Source organism: Macaca fascicularis, chromosome 11 (assembly GCF_037993035.2).
Source record: "Macaca fascicularis isolate 582-1 chromosome 11, T2T-MFA8v1.1".
Taxonomy (NCBI): domain Eukaryota; kingdom Metazoa; phylum Chordata; class Mammalia; order Primates; family Cercopithecidae; genus Macaca; species Macaca fascicularis.
Window position 1 is genome coordinate 129,980,303 of NC_088385.1, and position 25,326 is coordinate 130,005,628.

The window sequence follows — 25,326 nt, forward strand, 5'->3', positions numbered from 1 at the left end:
GCCTTGCAAGCGGACCACAAGGCTCAGGCCCCCGTGCCTGGCTCTTGTTTACACGGCAAAATGGCTTCAGAAAACACTAATGGAACTGATTCTCCACCAGATACAGACCAGTGAAAAGCCACAGGCACTGACACCACTTGACTGATCATTCTTGAGTTCTCAATGACCAAACTTTTTGAGATGGAATCTTGCTGTCACCCAGGCGGCAATACAGTGGTGTGCCTCGGCTCACTATAACCTCCTCCCGGGTTCAAGAAACTCTGCCTCAGCCTCCCGAGTAGCTGGGATTACAGGTGTGCACCACCATGCCTAATTTTTGTATTTTTAGTAGAGATGAGGCTTTGCCATGTTGGCCAGGCTGGTCTCGAACTCCTGATCTCAAGTGATCTGCCCCCCTCAGTCTCCCAAACTGCTGGGATTACAGGCCCCTGCCACCGGCCAAAACCTTTCATTGGAAAGGCTGCCTCGTGTGGAGCTAGAAAGCAGGAGCTTGGGGTCTGCTCCTGCTTCTCCACCCTCTTGGACCTGTCACTGCCTCTCCCTGGTCCTCCTTGTGAACGGCGCACACAGCGGGAGGAGAGGCAAGACTCTGTGAAGTCCGGCAGCCTCACTGAAGTGGACAGCAGATTTGGCTGTAAGCTTCCTGGCAGTCACTGGGAAGACCAACTATCAGACACCTTTTCTTTAAGGCAAACTGGCTCCTCAGGAAATGCTTCCCTCTTCCTCACAGAAGAACCACAGAAATTTCTCCTTCACATCCTCATAGGACAATGATGTGCCAGGAATGGCCGCTGTTAGAGGAGACAGCAACAGGTGAGCTTGCTCTCATCTCAGTTCCTCAAGTCCCTCGCAGGGGCACTGTGACTCAGATACACAGCTCAGCTGGGATGGTGGGGACACAGGCGCACAGCTCAGCCGGGGCGGCAGGCACAGGGTACAAATTCTGTAGCTCTGCAAGGAGGCAGGGCTTGCGGGGTCCCCTCCTCTCAGCCTAGAGAAGGAAGCAACACCCACTGGGCTTTGAAGTGGGCAGAGGCAACTGCCTTCTTGAAACACCTGCTGGCAAGTCCCCAAAGCAAAACATCAGAGCCACTAGTTTTCCCACTAAAAACCACCACAAAGTTTCACCCTTCACATAGCACACGGTGGCAACCTCATGGACAGAGAGCAGGCACAGCCTGAGCCCTGAGGTCACCCTCAGTCCCCCACTTGGACACAGTGGCTGTGATCCTGAAGCCACGCTCTCTTACGCACAGAACATGCTCTGTCCATGACTGCTGTTTATGAGACTCTGGTGACCAAGAGGGTAAGAGGCCCCGCCTGCGCCAGGACCCTGGACAGGCAGAGATTTTTGTCTTCAGCGTCAAAAACAGACATCCCAGCCAGCTTCCCTGCTGGAACTTTGATCACTGATGTTTCAGAACCAGACATCATGAACATCCACATCCCCAAGTAAATAAGTGACAGGCCTGTAATTAATAATTCTCTATTTATTAAAAAGGGTCCTACAGCTTTACAGCCACAGCACCGTACACAGCCCTGAACAGCGATGGCGAGCCCGGTCAGGGGCCCCTTTACAACTCCAATGCCGAGCTCGTTTGGCTACGACCGTGGCCAGGCTGTGGCATCCCCGACAGCGGCCGCTGGTGGAGGTATGGGGGCAGGTGGCACCGCTCAATCGAGATTCACAGAACATGGCAAGCCCGCCTGACTGGCATGGCAGTGAATCATCCTGTACAGCTTCATTTCTTTTAAGAAAACAGTTACAGTAGAGTTCAAGTCCGAGAACAGGAATGTACAGTCACTGAGGACAAAAGGCAGTGGCCTGGTCCGTGGCCCACTGGGACAGATCCCGCTTCAGTTCTGCCTTCTGTCACCCTGGCGGCTAGGCACAGGTCAGGGCCCTGGATGCCTGACAAGTGACAGGGGAGAGGCGGGCCAGAAGGTCCACCGGTGAGCACCTGGGCCTTTTCTGTCAACAGGTGCCACTGCCCCCTGCTGGGCCCTGGGCCTTCAGCACACATGGCACGTGAAGAAGAGGTCCCACGGGGGTGGAGGGAAGAGCAGGTGCAGGCGGTCGGAGTGCAGCCCTGTCCCTCAATCCCATGGGGTGGGCTTTCACCAGACCCCTAACGCTGCCGACCCTGAGCCACCAGCCAGCCAGGGGCAGAGGATATTGGCTAAGGGTAGCCTAGATCAAGGTGGCCGCACGTCTTGACCACCTGTAACAGGGCAATGAACTTGGACAAGCCCTTCAGAGAGAGCACAGCCGGGGCCCTGCCCAGCCCCTAGCAGGTGTAAGTCCTGGCACCTGGGGAAGCTAAGGCACAGCACGGACACCCGAGGGTGGGACCGTGCACTGCTTGCACGGAAGGAAATCACATCCACTTCATCAGCATTTCAATCTGCTCAAGACAGTATCTGCATTTTTAAAAAAATTTCCCTGAATGGTCTTGGGAGTGTCAAAAAGGTGTTTTCAATATAAAACAGGAAAATCACACACATAGTAAAAATATTGGGGGATTATTTCTTCATAGAAACCTTCAGGGCCGGCTCGAGGCAGGAGGGAGGAGCAGCAGCTGGGGACACAATTTGCTGTGCAAGTCCCGCTCGTGCGGTCCCCTCCCACACCGGCGGCCGTTCTCCGGCCTCTGGACTCGGCAGTGGGCCCAGTGCAAACTTTGCTTGTGGCTCTGAAGCAAGAGCAGCAGCCACGTCAGGCGGGGACTATGATGACCTCTCCCCAGGTCAGGCGGGGACTACGATGACCTCTCCCCAGGTCAGGCGGGGACTATGATGACCTCTCCCCAGCAGGGTCAGTGAGCAACAACGCAGCCGCAGGTGGTGGCCGGCCATGGTGCTCTTCCAGGCCGGCTGGCGCCCACCTGCCCTCACCAGGGCTGTAGTGGCCGGTGGGTGAGACACATAGGACGTTCGAAAATAAGTATTATGAACCATGCTCATTAAATAAAACCGCAATGGAGGGACCAAAATTCTAAATGGGAATGGGGGAGAGGCCTTGTTTCTTCCCAAATACGAGTTCATCAACGCTAAGATACTTAGAAATCACACGGAGAATGCAAACCAATGCGACGCACAGGTGTCAGGCTGCAACCCGGCACGCACAACTGCCTCGTTGCCCAAAGCCTGGGCTTCTACTACTCACCACTGACCTACAGTTCTAAAATCAGACAGACACGCTGGCCTAGGGCCCCAGAGCCCTTGGCACAGAGTGGACCTCCAGCCTCCCTCCCACGTGCGGAGCACAACACAGCAGGCGGAAGGAGTCTCCGGGGAAGGGCCGCGCTGGCGCTCACTGGAGGATGAAACCCGGCTGGTGCGGAGGGAGCCGGGGCGGGGGTCTCTGGGGGAGAGCCGGCGGATACGGGGACATGAACTGCGAAGAGAATCCTTGCTGAGTGGTGAGGCCCACACGGGGGGGCAGGGGCGGGCACTGTAATCCTGGGTACTGCACGGCCTGTCCCGAGCTCATGGCCGCAGTAAACGGGGTGGCTAAGCGTCCTGCAGGCACTGGGGGTGGTGGTGGGGGGATGCGCCGAGGTGCAACGGTGGGGGGCCCACTGGCCTCTGGGGCAGGGTAGGGAAGGGGGGCGGTAGGTGCCAGTTCGGGCAGCCTGGGGGGCAGCGGGGCCAGGGCCTGCGGGAGTCTCTGCCCCTTCAGCACCATCTCCTGGAGCTTCTCGATTTTCACCCGTCGCATGTGGGCCAGTTTCCGTTTGCTCTGATAGACGTCAATGAAGGAATCCAGAGGAAGTTCTCCATCCAGAAACTTCTCTGCCATGTTCTGAAAGAGGCAGAAACCTGGTTACAGGGACAGCCAGATGGGGAGGATGCTCCCTTCGTGATCTAGGCACAAGGAGAGGCAACGCCCAGCTGCTTCCAACACTGCTCCTGCCTGTGGAGAGGGCCACGCCCAGCTGCTTCCAACACTGCTCCTGCCTGTAGAGAGGGCCCTGCTCCGGCTCCAGATCCGAGGTTGTGGACTCAGGCTTCAGCATGAGCTGCCACCAGGCAGAGCCACCGGGCAGAGAGGGGGGCAGTCCTGCTGCGCACCCCACCACCAGCATGACAGGCAGAGGAGCTGGCTTTTGGGTGAGGGCTCTGACTCCTGGGTCCCAGGACTCTCTCGAGCCCACTGGAGTCCAACACCTCCTTGCTTCCACCCGGCCGCACCCCCTGACTAACAGACTCGCCCTGGGTGGATCAGCAGGACAGAAACGCCTGTGCCCACTGGGGCCCCCCAAGGCTTCAGAGTTCATCGAACCCAGCCCTGTCTTGGCAGGACCCTGCCTGCGACAACTGCAACATTCGACCTTGACTCATTTCCTAATCGCCTGGCGAGGCTCAAGGCTCTAATGCGCAGCTGGACGTGTCCCAGGAGCTCTGTAGCCCCCAGCTGGCCCTTGAACCACGGCACGTGGTAATTCACCACTGGCCCCAGGGGCTGGTGTTCTCAGAGTGGCCCACATGCCCTCTCTTGGCCCTCCCTTGGACCTGCCCTCACTCACCCTGCTGTTCCCTGGACCCCTGCCTGGCACTTTCCCCAGCACAGGCCAGGCTGCCTGCTGGCATACAGCCTGCACACCTGGGAGGCACCACCTCCTGACCGTGGCAGTGGGGTGCTCACGCTCCCTGGAGGCAGCGGGCCCGCTGACTGCCCAAAGTGCCCCAAGGATTCCACCAAGGCTGGTTGGCTTTACCTCAGTGTCTTCCTCAATCTTGGCCCCTTCTGCTTGAAGAAGTGCTAACAGGGTCTCCAAGGAAGCACTGCTAGACTGTCTGTCTGGAAAAGAAGCAAGAGGCATGACAAGAGTGACAGGCGTACAGGTAAAGCCCTTCATGATGCCGTCCACACAGACCATGGCAGGATCGCACCTTCCTTTCCAAGAAGCTGAATGTGAAAGGCTTGTAAACCTACAAGGAACAAGTGCACCAAGCCAGTGCCCAGGGGCCAACATCGCATGTCGGAGCAACCTGTGTCATGAGCTGCTTCTAGAGCCAGCTGTTTTCAAATATGGGGCAGTGACATTGTCATCATGCCATTTTGTATTTCCTTTATGTTTTGAGTGGTAACTTACATCAAGTATACACATCTTAAGTGTGTCACTCAAATTTCCACGTTTAACCCCCAACCACCACCCCCCAGATCCAGACACAGAACGTTTCCACCGGGCGCCCACAGGCCCACTGCACCCGCCAGGTAACCCCTACACTGGCCTCCACCACCACAGAGAAGCTCTGCCTGGTCTTGACTCCACATCCTGGAATCAGAGTACAGACCATACTCTGCTGGCTTCTTCCACTCAGCACCGCGTCTCTGAGACCCTGCTCAGGTCTGTGAATCAGTTCGTTTCAATGCTGTGTAGTGTTCCATTGTGTAAATAGACTTTACGTGCCCATTACCCCGTAGACGGACATTTTGATTGTTTCCAAATTTTATCATAAGGAAGGTAATAAGGATACAACATTCTTGTACCTCCCTTCTGAGAGACATTAATGTCCATTTCTGTTGGGTATACACCCAGGAGCAGAGCCGCTGAACTGCAGCGCACACACACTCTTAATGTTAGTAGGTACTACCCAACAACTTTCCCGAGGTGAAATGAAAAAAGGAGCTGGCTGTGGTGGCCACACCTGTAAGTCCCAAATGACCCACGGACACTCCTACCAGCAACAGATGCATGGCACTTCACTAGCACTTGGTACTGCCGGTCTTTTTACTTTTCATCACTCTGGTTTGGGTGTGTTATTGTAAATTTTTACTGAAGTTAATGGAGAAAATGACAAGATGATAGCAAGTAGTGACAGACATCACTGTAAACCTCACTGTAGAAGGTGATTTTTAACCCAAATTCTTTTAAGGGATGGGGTCTCCGTCACCCAGACTGGAGTATAGTAATGCAATCATGGTTCACTGTGGCCTCAGCCTTCAGAGTAGGTGGGACTATAGGCGAGCACCACCACTCCCGGCTTATTTCATTTCTTCTGTGGAGACACAGTCTCACTCTGTCGCCCAGGCTGGAGTACAGGGGTGCAATCATGGCTCACTGCAGCTTCAACCTCCAAGGCTCAAGCAATCCTCCTTCCTCAGCCTCCCAAGTAGCTAGGACCACAGGCGTGTGCCACCACACCCAGCTCCAACTTTATCTAAATGTCCCTTTGATAACTATCAAAAGCACTCAGGATGCTCAACAATCTTTAATTCTGATGTCTCCTCCTAATGGCTGCAAATTAAAGTATGCCATTAAAATAAAATGTTCCAGTGATGTGTATTTTTTTTTTACCATTAACAAACAGCACAAGACAAACAGGCAAACAGCATAAGACATCTGTTGAATATCATAATTCAGAAAACTGCTTTTTCTATGCTGTTTAGAGAAGGTGGGGTCTTGAATTTAAAAAGTGGCAAGTCTCCTCTTCTAAACTGGTGACTGCTAAACTGGCTGGCTTCCTCCTAATCCCCATCCCCTTTTCTGGTAAATGCCCCAAGTACCCACATTTCTGCCACCTGCTCCACGCTGCAAACCCTGGAGGTGTGTGTGGACCTGGGCTGACCTCAGCAGTCATCGCCACCAGGCAGGGCCACTGGGAGGAGAGGGCAGTCCTGCTATACACCCTGCCCTCTCGAACCACAAGTAAAGAGAGGCTGCAGGCCCGGGGGCCCTCCATATTCCATACAAAAACTAGTCCAATACAGTGGTTCATGTCTGTAATAGCAGCGCTTTGTGAGGCAAAGGCCGGAGGATGGCTTGAGTTCAAGACCAGTTTGGGCAACATAGCAAGACGACCTCTCTACAAAATATGAGAAACTAGCCTGCTTGGGTAATGCACACCTGTGGTCCCAGCTACTCAGGAGGCTGAGGCAGGAGGATCACCTGAGCCCAGGAGGTCGAGTGGCTGCGCTGAGCCATGGTTGCACCACTGCACTCCAGCCTGAGACAGCAAGACCCTGTTTCTAAAAATATATAAATAATATACATAAGCCATTTCTTCACTGCAGTAGAGTCACTACCTTAATCTGAAATTTTTCAATAATATTTCCTTCCCGGTAGGGCAATGGCTTGAAATGTGTCCTTCTCTCAACTCTTTATTCTCAAGTGATCACCCTTAAAAAGTTACCTAATTTGGTCTTCTTTATCTGATAGGCTTCAAAGAGAACCTGGAGTTCCTGGTATTTCTGGGTCAAGCGTGCTTTCAATGTGTCCAGCTGGGGCTGGTACAGAAGGTTTCCTTCTGCCAGGCTCCGGTTGCTGGCAAGTGTCATTTCTTTGTTAAGCTGAACATTCTGCGTCTGCAAGGAACACACGAGATGATGAGAACCAAAAGTATATCAGCTCCTAGACCCCTGGAGGTCCCCACGCACACCCCAGGAGCCCACTGCGGCTGCTGCCGCCTCACTGGTCTCCACAGCTGGCACCGCATGCCAGGCAGATGCTACCGGCCCAGAGCCAAACCCCTGGTTTCTCATTTGGAGCTGCTGCCCGTCGCAAAGAATGAGGCCGACTTCCTTCCAGCACGTTTCCAGAACAGGCTTTGTCCTGTGACTCCATGCAGACAGAGCCTTCCCTGCCACGGCTGCGCTGTGACTTGAATTCCTTACTACGGCCATTGTGCTTGCAGAAGTAAACAGCTGTAAAGATTTAGAATTTGATTGTTTTCAAAACAAGTTTCTGCTGCTCCAGAGGAAGTTAAAGAACCACTTAGCAGCAGTTGGCATGATGTCAATTCAGGCTTCATAAGCAGCCTAAGAGGTTCTACCAGCAAGCTGAAGAGACCCTGGGAAGGAACTGTGTTTCCAGCCACCGGGGTTCCTCGTCTCTCCCATGCCCACCCCAGCTCTTCTGAGCCTTCCAGCTCCCAGCTGTTGGTGGATGAGCAAAGCTGACCAAAAGTTGGGGGAAGTGGGGAGACATATTTTGCCCATCAGGGGTTTCATTTTGTCCTTTAGAGCAATGACAGGCTACCCTGGTAGGTAGAGAAGCCACATGCCCAGAACTTAGGGGAGAAAGACAGGGGTAGAAGGTCTGAGAAAAAAAAAAAAAAGGCAAAATGCTCCTGGCAAAGCTTAGCCAAAGTTTAAATAAAAAACACAAACGCATGGGTACCCTAGTTCCCTTTTCACTCACCGGTGATCGGCTTCCTCTACCACAGCCCAGCCACTGCCACCTCTTTCCTTCCACACCGTCAGTTTCAACAGCACGCGATTCCTTACCCAGTGTATGTCTGTTTCTCTTGAAGCAGCTCCTTCTTCAACCCCACCCATCTCATTTTCCCCTTAATATTTTCTACCACCCCACCCAGGCTATTTTTGCTGCTACTTCCTTCCTTTTGGTAGCTGGAGTATAGATTCCTGGCCATGCTGCCTCTGCTCCCCACCCCCAGTCATACCCGTTGATTGCTGTCATAGTTCCCGGTGTGCTCACACAAGTGCACACACACCACACACACAAGGAAGAGGCTCAGGGAATCAGAGAACAAAGAAACAAGCCCTTTGGATCCATGCCTCAATCAGGAGATCCCTAACCCCAGGAGGAGGGCTCTGTTCAGCAGACAGTGATCTGCATCTCCAGACCAACAGCTGCGCCCAGAGCACCGAAGATCAGGCTCCACTGAAAACCCGACAGGATTTAAATGACAATGAAAATCAAACCTCTCTCCCAGCTCGGAAGTAAAAGCTAGGAGTGTCCCGGAAATGTGGGTGGTAGAAATGCTTTCATCTCTTCTGATGCCTTTAGCAAAAAAGGAGAATCTTGGGACTGGAAGGACCCAGTTTCCCTGAGGTTCCTGGTAAGCAGTGGGGCTCCCGACACCCCTTCCCCACCCACAGGGCGGCTCTCCATGGGCTTTCTCTGCCCGGCCCAGCAGAAGCGTCTTTCTTCCATTGTCAAGCCATTTAAAAGAGCAAACAAAAACTACTGTATTGGCCGGGCGCGGTGGCTCAAGCCTGTAATCCCAGCACTTTGGGAGGCCGAGGCGGGCGGATCACAAGGTCAGGAGATCGAGACCATCCTGGCTAACCTGGTGAAACTCCCGTCTCTACTAAAAAATAACAAAAAATTAGCCGGGCGAGGTGGCGGGCCTGTAGTCCCAGCTACTCGGGAGGCTGAGGCAGGAGAATGGCGTAAACCCAGGAGGCGGAGCTTGCAGTGAGCTGAGATCCGGCCACTGCACTCCAAAAAAAAAAAAAAACAAACAAACAAACTACTGTATGACCACTCTGGAAAACAGGCGCTTTTTAATAAAGCTGAATATGTAACTACCGTATGACCCAGAACTTGTACTCTTGGGCATTTATATCAGAGAAATGAGAACTTACATTCAACAAAAACCTGCCCAGGACTGTCGACAGCAACATTTATTTGTAACAACTAAAATCTAGAAGCAGCCCAGGTGTCTTTTAACAGGTGAATGGGTAAACAAGCTGCAGGCCAGCCAGGCTGCCAAATACCACTCAGCAGCAAAAGGAAGAAACTTGACTGGCGGGACTGATAACGCTCTAGGGAATCACACTGAGTGAAAACAGCCAACCCCAAAGGACCACTCACTCCACGACCCCATGAGCACAACACCCCTGAAATACAAAATCACAAAAATGGAGAACAGATTAGCGGTGTGTGGGGGGACTACAAAAGGCCGACGTGAGGGACTTGCATGGGGATGGAGCCATCCTGATGTTCTGTGTCCTGGGAGTATCAGTGCCCCATCCTGGTGCTGAGAGTGCACTGAATTTCACCAGATGTTACCCCAGGGGGCGGCTGGGAGAAGGGGACACAGGATCTCTCTGTATTCTTACAACTGCATGTGAAACTACGAGCATCTCAAAATAAAATTTAACCATAAATATAACCACCAACCACTGCTGAGATGGCTTTCTCCTGCTGGTCTCACCTGGCGGATGAGGAGAGGGGCAAGTGGTCCAGGCTGCACTGAGAGACAGGCCTCGCGCTCCTGCTCCCAGCCCCACAGTTGTGTGTGTTCCATCACTCTCAGTCAATTCTTTGTTCAATAAACATTTACTGAGCAAGTACCATCTGCCACGCCTGGAGTTAGGCACAGGGAATTCTGAGAAACAGGAATGCTCCCACCCTCAAATAAACTGAGTCAGCATAAATGGAGCCAAACTCATCAGCCCTGATCTGTGAGGCCCCAAATGGCCTGGTCCCCACCAACCATTCCCAGTCAGTTCTGAGAAAGCAGGTCCCTAACCATCCTGCCTACACCAGCAGCCACCCTCTGCGAGCACCCACGTCTTTCGTGGCATCGTCACTGTCATCAGTGAAGATAAAATCTGTTGTCTCAATCACTGTCGGTCCCAACACTAAATACAGACGACATACTTGCCTTTGGCATCCCAAGCACTTTGCACACGTCTGCCACTCAGTGAAGATCTGTTGAATGAATCAGAGAGCCCCCCACAACCCCCCAAAAAGCCAAAATTCACTCAAAGCCAAGCCCGGCAAATAAGGGACGTAAAAAAGTGTGGAGGAAGAAAAAGTGAGTTATGTTTGTTGAGTGCTAAGTGCCCCCAATCCTTGATGAAGTAGAGGCGCTCCCAGCAGAAAGTCACTCGAGACTGAGTCTGAGGGAGGGTGTCACACTGGACCTTAAAGTAATTGTCAAACAGAATTTCCTCAAAAGTCCTCAGTTAAAGTAGCACACAGCAAGTGCAGGTCTCCCACACAACCACCTGAAAGACAGCACTCGACGCAGCACCGACCGACATTCCCGCAGGCGGCCTGGACTACTCCACAGCAGTCTCAGCCTCAGCTGTGCCTTACGATCCCCGATCCCCATTTACTGGGGAGTAGGGAGGCTGCTGTTAAAAATCTCACCGTCCCAACCAACCCCTACCTGTCAAGCTCTTCAGGAGGGGGCCCAGGCATGGATACTGTCTTCAAAGCTCCCTGTTGATACAGATCGCTAAGCTGAAAACTTGCTTCAGTTTCACCATAAAAATGCATCTACAAAGAAAATCTTATTTCTGTAGAGTTTAAGTCAAGTCAAAATCACGTGTCCTACATATTAGAAAGTCCTAGAGGAGAAGAACACAAGGAAAGCGTGGACTATAATAAAAAGACAACTCATTTGTCCACATTTCTGGGGTCTGGGGAAAAAAGGCAATTTGTTTTGTATAGGACACACATAAGCCACCAGGCATCAAAAGAGGCCAAATAAAACTCCAACTGAGGCCGGCTGTGGTGGCTCACACCTGTAATCTCAGCACTTTTGGGGGCCGCGGCGGGTGGATCACCTGAGGTTAGGAGTTTCAGACCAGCCTGACCAACATGGAGAAAACCCTTCTCTACGAAAAATACAAAATTAGCCAGGCAAGGTAGCATATGCCTGTAATCAATCCCAGCTACTCGGAGGCTGAGGCAGGAGAATCACTTGAACTTGGGAGGCAGAGGTTGCGGTGAGCCGAGATAGCGCCATTGCACTCCAGCCTGGGCAACAAGAGTGAAACTGTCTCAAAAACAAACAAACAAAAAAAACCCTCCAACTGAGGACTGTTAAACTGGCAGTGATTTTTTTTTTAATATCCTTTGGGTATTCAGATGTTTTTAAATAATTTTTTTTTTACAATTGAGACAGTCTCGCTGTCACCCATGCTGGAATGCAGTGGCGTGATCTCAGCTCACTGCAGCCTGTCTGCAGGGTTCAAGCGATTCCTGTGCCTCAGTCTCTTGAGTAGCTGGGATTACAGGTGTGCACCACCCCTGGCTAATTTTTTTTGTATTTTTAGTAGAGATAAGGTTTTGCCACATTGGCCAGGATGGTCTTGAACTCCTGACCTCAAGTAATCTCCCTGCCTCGGCCTCTCAAAGTGCTAGGATTATAAGCATGAGCCACCACACCCAGACAAATACAGTAAATTCTAAGTGGCCACCCAGAGTATACCCACAGCACCCTGCAGGATAATGGCAGTGGGGACAATGGTCAGGATGCATGTGCTGAAGGTGGATGTCTTACGCATTGGATAAAATTTTTCAACACCAAAACCTGCCCCAGAACATACCTTGGATGCTACAATCAATGAAGAAACTCTTTCCTCAATCTTTTCGTTGTTACAGTTGGAAAATAAAAAGCGGGGGGGGAGGAGAAACAACAGCTTTGTTCATTTGCAAAGCAAAGTCAAACTGGCCAGGACAGGCCCGGGAGGCCTCCACGGGCGCAGCACAAACCACTCAGCAAGGCCCAGATGGCAGTCACTCCGGCCACATACACCCAACTCTCCACCCCTCTGGGACTGATTCCAGCCTCAATGTCTGTGACCAAATCTGTATAGTAAATCTGAGAATACTTAGAGAGGTATTTTAGGAACCATCCGATTTAAAAAAAAAAAGAAAAATCTTAAGTTGCCACTGTCTTTGTTTCATGGTAGGCACCAACAAATACCTGAAATTGAAAACAGTGATGCCAACCTCTTGATCATTCTCATGATCCTTTTTGTTAACCATAGAAAAGTCTTTTCAGGAAATAATCTCTCTGTGGTAAAGGAACATTTTTATACATTTACTCAGTTTCACTTCAGTTTCCATTTCTCATAAGTGAAGAAAAATGAGATGCCTGATAACAGCATTTGTAGTAGGACCTGGCTTGTCTAAACTTATTTCTGCCCACCTATCCGTGCATGAGCACAGTGAACTCTCTGGAAGCATGCTCACCCCAGGGTAACAGCAGCAGCCTGAGTGGGTGTGATTCTTTTACTTTCCGCTTTCTACTTTTAACTATCACAGTATTTGATTCATTAGAGCAACCACACATAACTTTGTAGAAAAAGGGTTTAAGTTAAAAAAGTATCTTATGGCCAGGTGTGGTGGCTCACACCTATAATTCCAGCACTTTGGGAGGCCAAGGTGGGCGGATCACAAGGTCAGGAGATCGAGACCATCCTGGCTAACACGGTGAAACCCTGTCTCTACTAAAAATACAAAAAATTAGCTGGGCGTGGTGGCGGGCGCCTGTAGTCCCAGCTACTCGGGAGGCTGAGGCAGGAGAATGGCATGAACCCGGGAGGCGGAGCTTGCAGTGAGTGGAGGTCGCGCCACTGCACGCCAGCCTGGGCAACAGAGCAAGACTCCACCTCAAAAAAAAAAAAAAAAAAAAAAGTATCTTATATATACTTATCCAGGCAGAAGTGTGGAGGTCTCTTTTATCTCTTGGGATGCTTACATTAATATATGTAACTCTCTCAGAACACACAGTCTGGCTGGGCATGGCTCACACCTGTAATCCTAGCACTCTGGGACGTCAAGGCGGGTGGATCACTTGAGGTCAGGAGTTCGAGACCAGCCTAGCCAAAATGATGAAACCCCCACCTCTACTAAAAATACAAAAAAAATTAGCCAGCTGTGGTGGTGGGCGCCTATAATCCCAGCTACTGGGGAGGCTGAGACACAAGAATTGCTTGAACCTGGGAGGAGGAGGTTGCAGTGAGCTGAGATCGTGCCACTGCACTTCAGCCTGGGCAAAAGAGTAAGACTCCGTCTCAGACAGAGAGAGAACACACACACACACACACACTTTCTCAAATATGCATGTCATTATTTCTTTATTTGGGTGGGGGGAGTGTGGCAGAAAATAAAGTCAGCAAGAAAGGAGAGAGAGCTACAGTCCCCTCTGCATATGCCATGGCCGCTACAAAGGAGAGGCACGCAGGGGTAGAGGCAGGGGCGGGAGACTGCCTGCAGCCTTGTCAATGGCCAATTGACCCAGGCCAATGCTGGGTCAAGGGTGTAGGTTTCCCGTGGATGCGTTCCAGACCAGACACTTGTACAATGTGAAATTCTGATTCCAGCTGGCCAGAGTCTAGCTCCTCCATCTGTAATTATAATTGTGCCTTCCTAAACACAAAGGCAGACAAATCTGCCCACATTTCCAAGCTAAATCTTCTTCATGGAAACATACTCATAGCAGTTCTTTTTTCCCCCTTCACACCGTAATAGAATACTTGTAACAACTAAGTAAGTGACATGACTGAATCAGGTTAGCAAACTTAAATGAGCAAATGGGAATCCTTAATAGCACCGCAAGTCCTTTAAATGCCCAAAATCCAGTGTGTACTTGGAATCTGGGCTGCGTTAGGATAAAAACAAAGTATGCCCTACAGCATTCTCAGAAGGCATAGTATTTATGCGAAGTAAATAAATCACACTTTATTTAACAAGCAAACTTCATCGTAATTTTTTATTTTTTGAGACAGGGTCTTGTTCTGTCGCCCAGGCTGAAATGCAGTGGTGTAATCATGGCTCACTGCAACCTTGACCTCCTGAGCTCAAGCAATCCTCTCACCTCAGCCTCCCAAAGTGCTGGGATTATAGGCTTGAGCCACTGTGCCCAGCAACAAGCAAGCATGTTGTTAAACAAGCATTAGTTCCAGGAATATAAAATGCTCTTCCCGCCAAGGCTGTTCACACTGGCTATGCAGCCTGGAATGCCCTCCTATCCAAATCTCTGCTGCAAACTCTACCCTAACCAAGGCCTTAGCAATGGCAGAGCGTTTTCTAAACTTCTCCCAGCCCCATCAACGCCACACAGAGCTAGACCCTTAGTGGTGGGCATTCCCTGAGGCCCCACTTGATTGAGATGCAATTCACACCTCATACAATCCATCTACTGAAACCATTCCACTCAAGGGTGTCCCATTCACAGAGGATACTTCTGGCTTCACTGTATTCACACTGTATTCTTCTGTGCTCGTCTGTTCATCTATTTATTCATGCATCAAAAAATTTCTTTTCAGGCATCATCATGGGCTGGCTCTGGGCAGGCAACGGAGACAGAAAAGTGAACAGGAAGGTAAAGCTCCTGTCCTTAGGACAGTGGAGCTACTAAACATGACAAACACAATCATAAAATCTGTCCACTGCTGGACCAGGCGCAGTGGCTCACGCCTGTAATCCCAGCACTTTGGGAAGCCGAGGAGGGTGGATCACGAGGTCAAGAGATCGAGACCATCCTGGCCAATGTGGTGAAACCCCATCCCTACTAAAAATACAAAAATTAGCCGGGCAGGGTAACACACGCCTGTAGTCTCAGCTGCTCAGGAGGCTGAGGCAGGAGAATCGCTTGAACCCAGGAGGTGGAGATTACAGTGAGCCAAGATTGTGCCACTGCACTCCAGCCTAGTGACAGAGGGAGACTTCGTCTCAAAAAAACAAACAAACAAAACAAAAAATCTGTCTACTGCTGTGTCATAAAAGTGTTGTAACTCTCCTGGGAGTGACAGGATGCTTGTGGTGTGCTGAATGGTACGCCCCCCCTCCCCCAAAAAGATGTGTCTACATCCTAATCTCTGGAACCTACATTTATTGGAAAAAAGGTCTTTGCAAATTTAATTAAGGATCTGGAAATGAGGCAATCATCTTTAATCAATTAGGTGGCCCTAATCCAATGACAAGAGTCCTTTTTTTTTTTTTTTTTTTTTTTGAGGCAGTCTTGCTCTGTCGCCCAGGCTGGAGTGCAGTGGTGCGATCTCGGCTCACTGCAACCTCCAACCTCTGCCTCCCGGGTTCCAGCGATTCTCCTGCTTCAGCCTCCTGAGTAGCTGGGATTACAGGTGTGCGCCACCACGCCTGGCTAATTTTTGTATTTTTAGTAGCAATGGGGTGTCACGATGTTGGCCAGGCTGGTGTCGAACTCTTGGCCTCAAGTGATCTGCCAGCCTTGGCCTCCCAAAGTGTTGGAATTACAGGCGTGAGCCACCGCGCATGGCCTACAAGAGTCCTTTTAAGAGACACATGGAGGCCGGGCGTGGTGGTTCAAGCCTGTAATCCCAGCACTTTGGGAGGCCGAGACAGGTGGATCACGAGGTCAGGAGATTGAGACCATCTTGGCTAACATGGTGAAACCCCGTTTCTACTAAAAAATACAAAAAACTAGCCGGGCGAGGTGGCGGGCGCCTGTAGTCCCAGCTACTCGGGAGGCTGAGGCAGGAGAATGGCGTAAACCTGGGAGGCGGAGCTTGCAGTGAGCTGAGATCCGGCCACTGCACTCCAGCCTGGGCGACAGAGTGAGACTCTGTCTCAAAAAAAATAAAAAAAATAAAGAGACACATGGAGAAGACAGAGGCAGACGAGAAAGCCATGTGAAGATGGGGTCAGCATGATGTGGTCACAAGCCCAGGACGCCAGCACACATGAGAAGCTGGAAGCAGCAAAAAAGAGTCCTCCCCTAGAGCTTCCAGGGGGAACAGGGAGGGCACCCTGATTTCAGACTTCTGGCCTCCAGAGCTGTGACAGAATTAAGCTTCTGTTGCTGTAAGCTGCCCAGTTTGTGGTCATGTTACAGCAGCCACAGGAAACTAGTACAGTGCTGGAATCTTCCACCTGTTCTTGAAAACCACTGTCTATCCTGCTTTGTGCCCCAGCAGCCACCTGGCTGAACTATACCAACCCTTCACCGGGACACTCACCCTCAGGTTCTGGTTGGATTCAGCAATGAGGATCAAGGGTAGGAGAAAGATGAAAAGGGACAGCGGGGATGGGGAGTGCTCCTCGGGTTGCCTCGCTGAGGAGGGGCTGCAGCTGGGCCAGGTCCTCCAGCCCTCCCTTCCTCCAAGGCAGCCCTCTCCCCCGCCCCTCCCTCAGGCCTGGAAGTGAGAAGTGCGTGGCGTTGCTAATCCTGCATCAGGCATTGGGGGTCTCTACGCTGCCCTCTCCTTGTAAAGAATCCCTTTATTCAACTCCTCGCCAATCCCTAATGCTGACTGTGCCATATCTTGCCAGAAGCCTGACTGAAATAGCCAGAACAGTTTACCCTATGACACAAAATGACACTTGAGCTCACATCCACTCTTTAAATGGTGACCATAAAGCCCCTTAAGAGCAGAACCACGTCTTAATCATTCCCCTGTGCCCAGAACCTAGCACAGTACCCAGGCTAACACAGGCACATAGCTAAATACTTGCTTGGCTGGGCGCGGTGACTCACACCTATAATCCCACCACTTTGAGAGCCTAGGGCGGGCAGATCACTTGAGGTCAGGCATTGGAGACCAGCCTGGCCAACATGGTGAAACCCCGTTTCTACTAAAACTACAAAAATTAGCCAAGCATGGTGGTGTGCGCCTGTAGTCCTAGCTACTTGGGAGGCTGAGGCAGGCAGGAAAATCACTTGAACCCAGGAGGCAGAGGCTACAATGAGCCGAAATCGTGCCAATGCACTCCAAAATAAAAACTTGCTCAATTTCAACCATAAGAATCTTCATATTGGGGCCGGGCGCGGTGGCTCACGTCTGTAATCCCAGCACTTTGGGAGGCCGAGGCGGGTGGATCATGAGGTCAGGAGTTCGAGACCATCCTGGCTAACATGGAGAAACCGTCTCTACTAAAATTACAAAAAATTAGCCGGGCGTGGTGGCGTGCGCCTGTAGTCCCAGCTACTTGGGAAGCTGAGGCAGGAGAATGGCGTGAACCCGGGAGGCGGAGCGGAGCTTGCAGTGAGCCGAGATTGTGCCACTGCTCTCCAGCCTAGGCGACAGAGCAAGACTCCGTCCCAAAAAAAAAAAAAAAAAAAAAAAGAATCTTCATATTGGGGCCTCAGGCCACTATCTTGTCAGTCATTGTGAAAACCCTCCTAAAGCTTTTTTGAAGATTAGCCTTTTTGAATGTTTAAATTTGTAAACAGTAACATCATGGGTTGATACAACCAGCTATAAACTGGGAAACTACTTGCACTCCTAGCTTACTCCAGCAGTGATAACAGTATGGCAGTGAAATGGAAAGGGGAAAAATGAAGATGGCACTGATGGCTGGAAAGCGAAGCTACCCATTAACTGTGGTGAAACGTGAGACACACAACACACACGGAGACACAGACACAAGCGGCTGTGTGTGACGCTCCTCTTCAGCTGAAATTCAGCCCTCTCCCACTTAGCAAGCATATCAGAACGTTACAGTAACATTACTGTCATGAGAGCCTCGAAGCCACTATATTTACACATGTGTAATTTACACACGGGTGCAGTAGCTCACGCCTGTTATCCTAGCACTAAGGAAGGGAGAGGCAGGAGGACTGCCTGAGCCCAGGAGATCAAGACCAGCCTAGGCAACAGAGTGAGGCACCATTCTCCACAGAAAAAAAAAAAAAAAAAAAAAAAGACACACACACACACACACACATACACACACACAAACTCTAATCCCAAGCTTCCATATCTACAGCTCATCAGGGCCACAGCAACATGCTCCAGCACAGTGGTTGGCCCATTCGTCCATTCGTTCATTCATACAAGAAATACTTGGGAAGCACCTCTGTGTGCCAGGCTCGGGGGAGACACCATCACGGGGAGTCTGGCTCAGGGTCCCAGTCAAGCCCATCCTCCCACATAAGGCACTGAGCGTTGCGCACTGCCCAACTCCAGAGGGTGCCATTCACTTTGTACTGCAGCAATGCATACCCGCACAGACTGCATCTGCTCCTCCAATAAAAGGCTCAAAAGAGAAAAAGGGGAAAAATCAAAACAGATGTGATTTTAACGATTTAAGTAAGACAAGTTACTGGTGCTGATCTGAAAACTTTGCTCTTGTCAGCATCTTCCACATTTCAACAAAATTTGCTGATATTTGTTAAGCATGGCTAGCATGTGCCACCTTCTCTTAGTTCCACTCTCTCCATTCTATCCTCTGTGACAGTGAGACAAATTTGTCCTCATTTTACTCAAGAGAGAGGAAATATAATCTTAGAAAGGTTAAATGAGCTGTCAAAGTTACAACTGCTAGCAATTCCCTCCAGAACTGGGATCTTACACTGTGCAGTGGCTCACGCCTGTAGCCCCAGTTACTTGGGAGGCTGAAGCAGGAGGATCACTTGAGCCTAGGAGTTCGAGGCCAGTCTAGGCAACATAGTGAGACCCTATCTCTAAAATAAATTATGCCGGGTATGGTGGCTCATGCCTATAATCCCAGCACTCTGGGGAGGCCCAGGCAGGTGGATTGTTTCAGCCCAGGAGTTGGTTGAAGAACAGCCTGGGCAATAGAGTGAGACCCTATCTCTACAAAAAATAGAAAATGAGCCAGGCATGGCAGCACCCACCTGTGGTCCCAACTACTGGGGAGGCTGAGGAAGGAGGATTGCTTAAGCCAGGGAGGGCAAGACTGCAGTGAGCTATAATCGCACCACTGCACTCCAGCAGAGGATCAAATGGAAATTTACTAATTTACTATTTCTCTATTTTCAAGTTATAACAACAATCATCTAAGGTTCATTCCTATTTATGTCTTTTTTAAAAACCCTTTTATTAAAGATACTTTCAAAAAAGTAAAGGTAGAGAGATAAGTATGATGAAACTATGTATAACCATCTCCTAGGTTCAACAATTAGCAACATTTGCCAATCTTACTTCATCTATACTCCCGCTTTTTTGAAAGTAGTTTAAAGCAGACTTCAAGCAACATCATCCTTCACACTTAAAAATTTTATATTTCTAACAGGTAAGAACTTTTTAACCCTAGCTACAATGCCATAATCACATTTAGCAAAATTAACAATAATCTTTTAATATCCTCTGCATGTGTTGGCTCAATTTCTTCTATAAAAGGCTTTTTGCCTCATCTATTTGACTATGTGAAATACAGTTTATACAGGAAAAGCAGCATAAATGCTTTTTTTTTTTTTTCCTTTTAAACTAACTTTTGGAAGACTGAGTTCATACCTGAGCAACCTCCAAAAATGACCAATAAGCTTTTTGGGAGTATCATTATGAAGTAATGAATTTTTTGTCTCTGCTAAAAGGCTGTTCTGGGACACCACTGCTGTCCTGCTCTCCAGTAAAATATGTCTAAGACCCATCCGGTACATTTGCTGACCCCAAGCTGAGCTGGCCCCTCTCAAAGGAATACTAGTTCCTTTTGGTGTGAAATTTGATTTTGATCTTTTCTTCTCCAGATAAAATTAAATTCAAAGTTATCTATAATACAAAGAAAAGGAGTAAAACAAATCTTAGCTTTTGTACTATTCTACTGCTAGAAATATTCTCAAATTGCATTAAGACCTTAAATGCAGCAGGCTTATGGGTTAGGTTTGAAAAAGAAAGGCTGCCATATATTCAGCTAGGTTAACTGCATCTCTTTTCATTTTACTGTATTTGATTTATCGCACCAACTAATTTCAAGGTAAATTTCACCAAAGTAACATGCAATTTGAGTTTGGGCTTTACATTAACGACTAGGTTACTTAAAAGCCCAAATTCACCTTCATTCAGTAGAAAGATATTCCCAATGACAAACTAATTTCACCAGTCTCCACCTGAATTCAGGCCTTCGGGTGAAGCCTGTAATCCAAGCCTACGATGTCCCACAGATGTGCTGTAAACACATTAATGTGGCTTAATTCAATTCAAATCTTCAGTTTTACTGAAAAAAACAGTTGCGGAGTTGGACTATTTAACATGTTGACAAAATTTAAAGATCTGAAAATACAGAAATAAAGTTAAAGAATCGGAGAACATTATGAAACAGTCCTAAAATATGACAATCCTGGGGGCTGTGTGAAACCATCTCCAAGGCTACAGCCCACTCAGGAAGGAAACTTACCAGCTGCTTATCGAATGCTCCACCAAACAACCCACTCAACACACAGAACCTCTAACTTCCAACTATTAGATTAATAAAGACAGCTATTTTTATCAGAGACATCAAAATCCTTCTTGAGAGAAAACTTGCTTCCCTCGAAAATGAGCAGACAGTGGCATCTAGACTCAGACGATCCCCTCCATATGTAGCCAACGTGAATCTAAAAATTGGTATGTCTAAGTGCAGCTAACCACAGAAACACAAAAAGCTAGGCTCAAAAATAAATGGACTATTCCTAGGGAAGATGGAAAGTGACACACTTGACAGTTTCTAGGGCTGGCAGGCACAACTTACCAGGGATGGGTTTGGTTTTTCCTAGAAGACTTTTTTTTTTTTTTTTTGAGACAGAGTCTCACTCTTGTCACCAGGCTGGACTGCAGTGGCACGATCTCAGCTCACCACAACCTCTGCCTCCCAGGTTCAACCAGCCTCAGCCTCCCGAGTAACTGCAACTACAGGCGTGTGCCACAATACCCAGCTAATTTTTGTATTTTTAGTAGAGATGGGGTTTCACCATGTTGGCCAGGATGGTCTCAATCTCTTGACCTCGTGATCTGCCCGCCTTGGCCTCCCAAATTGCTGGGATTACAGACGTGAGCCACAGCGCCCGGCCAGAAGACTTATTTTCTAAGACTCAGAGGAAAAACAAGCTCTCCCTTCTTCTTGGATTTCTTATGTGGATAATGGTGTCAGTAATAAATAAATATAGTAACAGGTGTGAATGGTTCTGGTAACTGGCACATGTTATAAAATGTCCTAACTGGCTTTAGAATAACTGGAGACCTCAGATGGAGGAGGGCAGGAGTGAGGATCAGAAGACAAGATGGGACACCCACACGGATCACAAAGTTAACTGCCTTTGTCCCTTGGCTCTATCCTAGACCTTCTGAACTAGAATCTCAGCAGTAATGGCCAGGAAATGCACAGCGGAGCCCTCCACTCCACATCATCAGAACCAGTTAGGGCCTGTAACTGAGCAGTTTGGTTAAAGCACACACTAAACATTGTAAAGATCTATTGTCAACGTTTTATTTAAGGTAAAGGTCTTTTCTTAAGAGAATGGGTCCACTAGTTCAAGTTCCAAAAGTTCGTTTTCAAATAGACCAGGTCTTTTCATGTGGGGTGAGAACTGGACACTGGATAAGCAATCAGAGGGCAGAATCCTTTGGGAATTCTTCCACTTTCCCCCTATCTAGCCCACAACTAATTCACCACCAAGTTTTCTTTTGAGAGAATCAATTTATATCAATGCTTTCCAAAGCACTCAGTTGACAGTTTTTGTAGAAATAACTTTCTCCTTGCACTCGTGGTTCATCAGTTGCCCCCGGATTTAATGAAATCACAGAATTACTATAAGAAAACCAGAATGAACAGATCTGGGAGTGAACACATTTGACCCTGTGTAAGTATGAGATTCCAGTGTCAGAGCAGAAACATCCAGACACCTAGTCATGACCACATGACCATGAGGGGTGTCAGTTAATAGCTTCTACTCCCCTCCCATTCCAAAAAAAAAAGTTTATGGAAGACAGAATTCCTAAATTCTGATTTTCTTATTAATAGTTTCTGGCCAGGACCAACGACCAAAGCATTCATTTGTTTAGGAAGAGCTTAGGGTTGGTTTGTTTGGTTTGTTTTTTTCCCCCTCATCTCTATTTCCTTTTTACCACAATTTCTGGAAATTCATGTCTAAGAATTCTCCGGACTAGTCTTTACACAGGTGCAAATAAGAAAGTGCCTATCCAGGTGGACCCTGGATTTACGTTTATTAAGACTGTATCTTGGCCGGGCGCGGTGGCTCAAGCCTGTAATCCCAGCACTTTGGGAGGCCGAGACGGGCGGATCACGAGGTCAGGAGATCGAGACCATCCTGGCTAATATGGTGAAACCCCGTCTCTACTAAAAATACAAAAAAAAAAAACTAGCCGGGCGTGGTGGCGGGCGCCTGTAGTCCCAGCTACTCGGGAGGCTGAGGCAGGAGAATGGCGTAAACCCGGGAGGCGGAGCTTGCAGTGAGCTGAGATCCGGCCACTGCACTCCAGCCTGGGTGACAAAGCGAGACTCCGTCTCAAAAAAAAAAAAAAAAAAAAAAAAAAAAAGACTGACAATTTTGTTTTTGACAATTTTGTTTTTACATTCAAAATACATCATGACATGAACTTTCCAACACCTGACCTGGAATTTGGTTCAACAGATAAAATTTAACTCTCACATGACTCCAATTACTCATCTTCTATTCTGTTTAAATGAGAAAATGCTATTCTAATAATGGAATTTTGTTTTCAGTCTGTGGGTAGGGAAAGGGATTAGTCAAAAGAGAATCTGTTGAGATTACTCCACTGAAATTTCATAATGAAAAACCTATATAATCTTATCTCATGTAAGGGATCAGATATTTTACCTAAAAACTGCCTAGACAAGACAAAAAAAAGTTAAATGTTGATTTCTTTAACAGATTTGTTTTAAACAGATTTCAAAGATGTTAATTGCATTATAATTTATGACAGCAAAAAAGTGCCTAAATATCCAATAAAGGAATGGTTATATAAATGATATATCCACATGAAATATCACGTAGTTGTTAAAAATCATGTCATGTAAGAATACTCTGATTTAAAAAATAAGAAAATACCCAGAGTATAACTTTAGGTTAAAATCAAAAACCTCTACAAAAACTCTAAAAAATCATCCCAAAAGGAAACAACAAAGGAAAAAAACTTAAATGCTTTAGCAGTGTTTATCTCTGGGTAGTGATATGATGTGATTACGCTTTTCTTCTCTATGGCTTTCTGTGTTTTCCAAATTTTCTATAATAAACATGTAAAAACTATTATTTTTAAAAGTTTGATTAGTTGGGATCAGAAATAAAACATACTATTATACTTCCCTGCCTTCTTAAACAGAGTACATGAAACTAAGGTAGCTTTCCTTGAGGATCTAGAATTGTCGGGATGAATATCAAGTCACTGTGATGCTGTCTCTGATAGAGCAATGCCCTCGGGCTATGGAGGCAGACAGGTATGCTTCTCCCCTAAATAAGCACTTGCCAAAGTGTGCCCCCAAGGACCCAGTCCTGTGAGCTTTTCTAAGAGCTCTGCAATCAAGTGTGAATGAGAAATACTGTGTAAGCTGCCCCTCTGGAACTTCACCACACACTCCAGCAGAAGAAACAAAACAAAACCCCTCTTGGCCGGTGTGTTGGCTCACACCTACAATCCCAACACTTGAGAGGCGAAGGCAGAAGGACTGCTTGAGCTCAGGAGTTTGAGACCAGCCTAGGCAACCATAGTAAGACCTCATCTACATTAGAAATCAAAAAAGTTAGCCAGGCATACTGGCAAGCGCCTGTAATCCCAGTTACTCAGGAGGCTCGTTTGATGGAAGCTGTAGTGAACTATGGTCATGCCAACACACTCTAGCCTGGGCAACAGAGTGAGACCCTGTCTCAAAAAAACAAAACACAAACCCCTCTTTAATTCCCAAATTTATTTACCATGGAACTCTTTTTAATGTCATTATAATACAATTAACATCCACAAAATTAGAGATCTAAGGGAAACACTGCCCTAGTCAAACAGCCACAAAATGTATTCACAGCAACAGCTTCCACTTACTGGGTTCTTTTTCTTGCCAGGCATGGTGTAAAGCAGTTTATACACATTATCTGATTTAATCCCCAGAATAACTCAATAAGGATGGTATTACTAACTCCCATTTTAAAGAGGAGGAAATTGACATTTAGGAAGGTTAAATACTTGCCCCAAAGTTTCCTAGCAACCCAAATCCTGTCTTAACCGTGATGCTTCAACAGTTAACTTTCCAATTTTTGTGCAGCTTTTATGACTTTTGCCTCCTCTTTCTGTCACTTATTTCTTGATGATGTTATTGGCTCTTCTAGTTTTTCCCTAGTGTTAACATTTGCCACTGGTAGATAAACCATATGACTAAGTGAATTATTATTTGAACTGTGAGCAAAGCAAGACTCAGCAGGCTCTGCTATGAGTCCAGTATGTGTCCTTGAAGTCAGTTATCTGAGCTGCCCAAAGATCATTTTTCTCAACCATCTTTCAGCCTCCTAACTCATATCCCAGCTTTCTAATCTCATCCCCTCAAATCCATCCTTCCCCTGTCTGCCAGATGCATCTACATAAATGGTGAGTGTGACCAACCACCGCACTCCCTGGCTTAAATCCTCCAACGGCTCCCTGCCTAGAGGATCAAGCCCAAGCTCCTTAACAGGGCATATGAGGCCATCTGGTCCCTGGCTGCCTCTTGGGCCTCAGCCCCTACTACGCCCTGCCCTGGTCCCTCCAGCAATGCTTATAATATTCCTGTGCACACACACACTCTCCCTCTGTCCCAGCTTCTTCCCTAAGTGCCTTTGTTCCTCCCATATGCCTGGGAGCCCTTCTCCCTCATTACCTGGCTAACTCTTAACTCATTCTCTGAATCACAACTTATGAGTCATTCATCTTCTCCAGGAAACACTCCCTGCTGACCCCCCACTTCCAAAGGCTACTGGATCTCCCCCCACCAGCATGTTGGCCTCACTACTGGATCCCCCCCACCAGCATGTTGGCCTCACTACTGGATCTCCCCCCACCAGCATGTTGGCCTCACTACTGGATCTCCCCCCACCAGCATGTTGGCCTCACTACTGGGTTTCACGGGTACCCTGTACACCTGCATGATCCTAAATGATGAAAACTATGTGGTTTACTGGTTTCACATC

General features: G+C 48.3%; 1 protein-coding gene across 10 annotated transcripts in view; it reads right to left on the minus strand.

Moving 5' to 3' along the window:
* Positions 1-1,472: 1,472 nt before the first annotated feature.
* The window catches only part of VPS37B (VPS37B subunit of ESCRT-I), a 33,585-nt gene continuing 9,731 nt past the window's right edge, over positions 1,473-25,326 (minus strand). Inside the window, exons 1-5 of one of the 10 annotated variants that reach the window (XR_012420811.1) lie at positions 8,148-8,272; positions 7,141-7,312; positions 4,722-4,804; positions 2,770-3,805; positions 1,473-2,737 (exon numbers count right to left, since the gene is read on the minus strand). Coding sequence is in view for 7 of the 10 variants with exons in the window: in XM_005572519.4 (XP_005572576.3) it covers positions 3,314-3,805; positions 4,722-4,804; positions 7,141-7,312 (747 nt within the window). In the remaining 3 variants the exon portion in view is untranslated. Of the gene's footprint in view, positions 3,806-4,721; positions 4,805-7,140; positions 7,652-8,147; positions 8,273-8,671; positions 9,085-25,326 lie in introns of those variants that run through there. The other 9 variants (XR_012420810.1, XR_006690676.2, XM_074008305.1 and 6 more) reach the window with 9 other exon arrangements.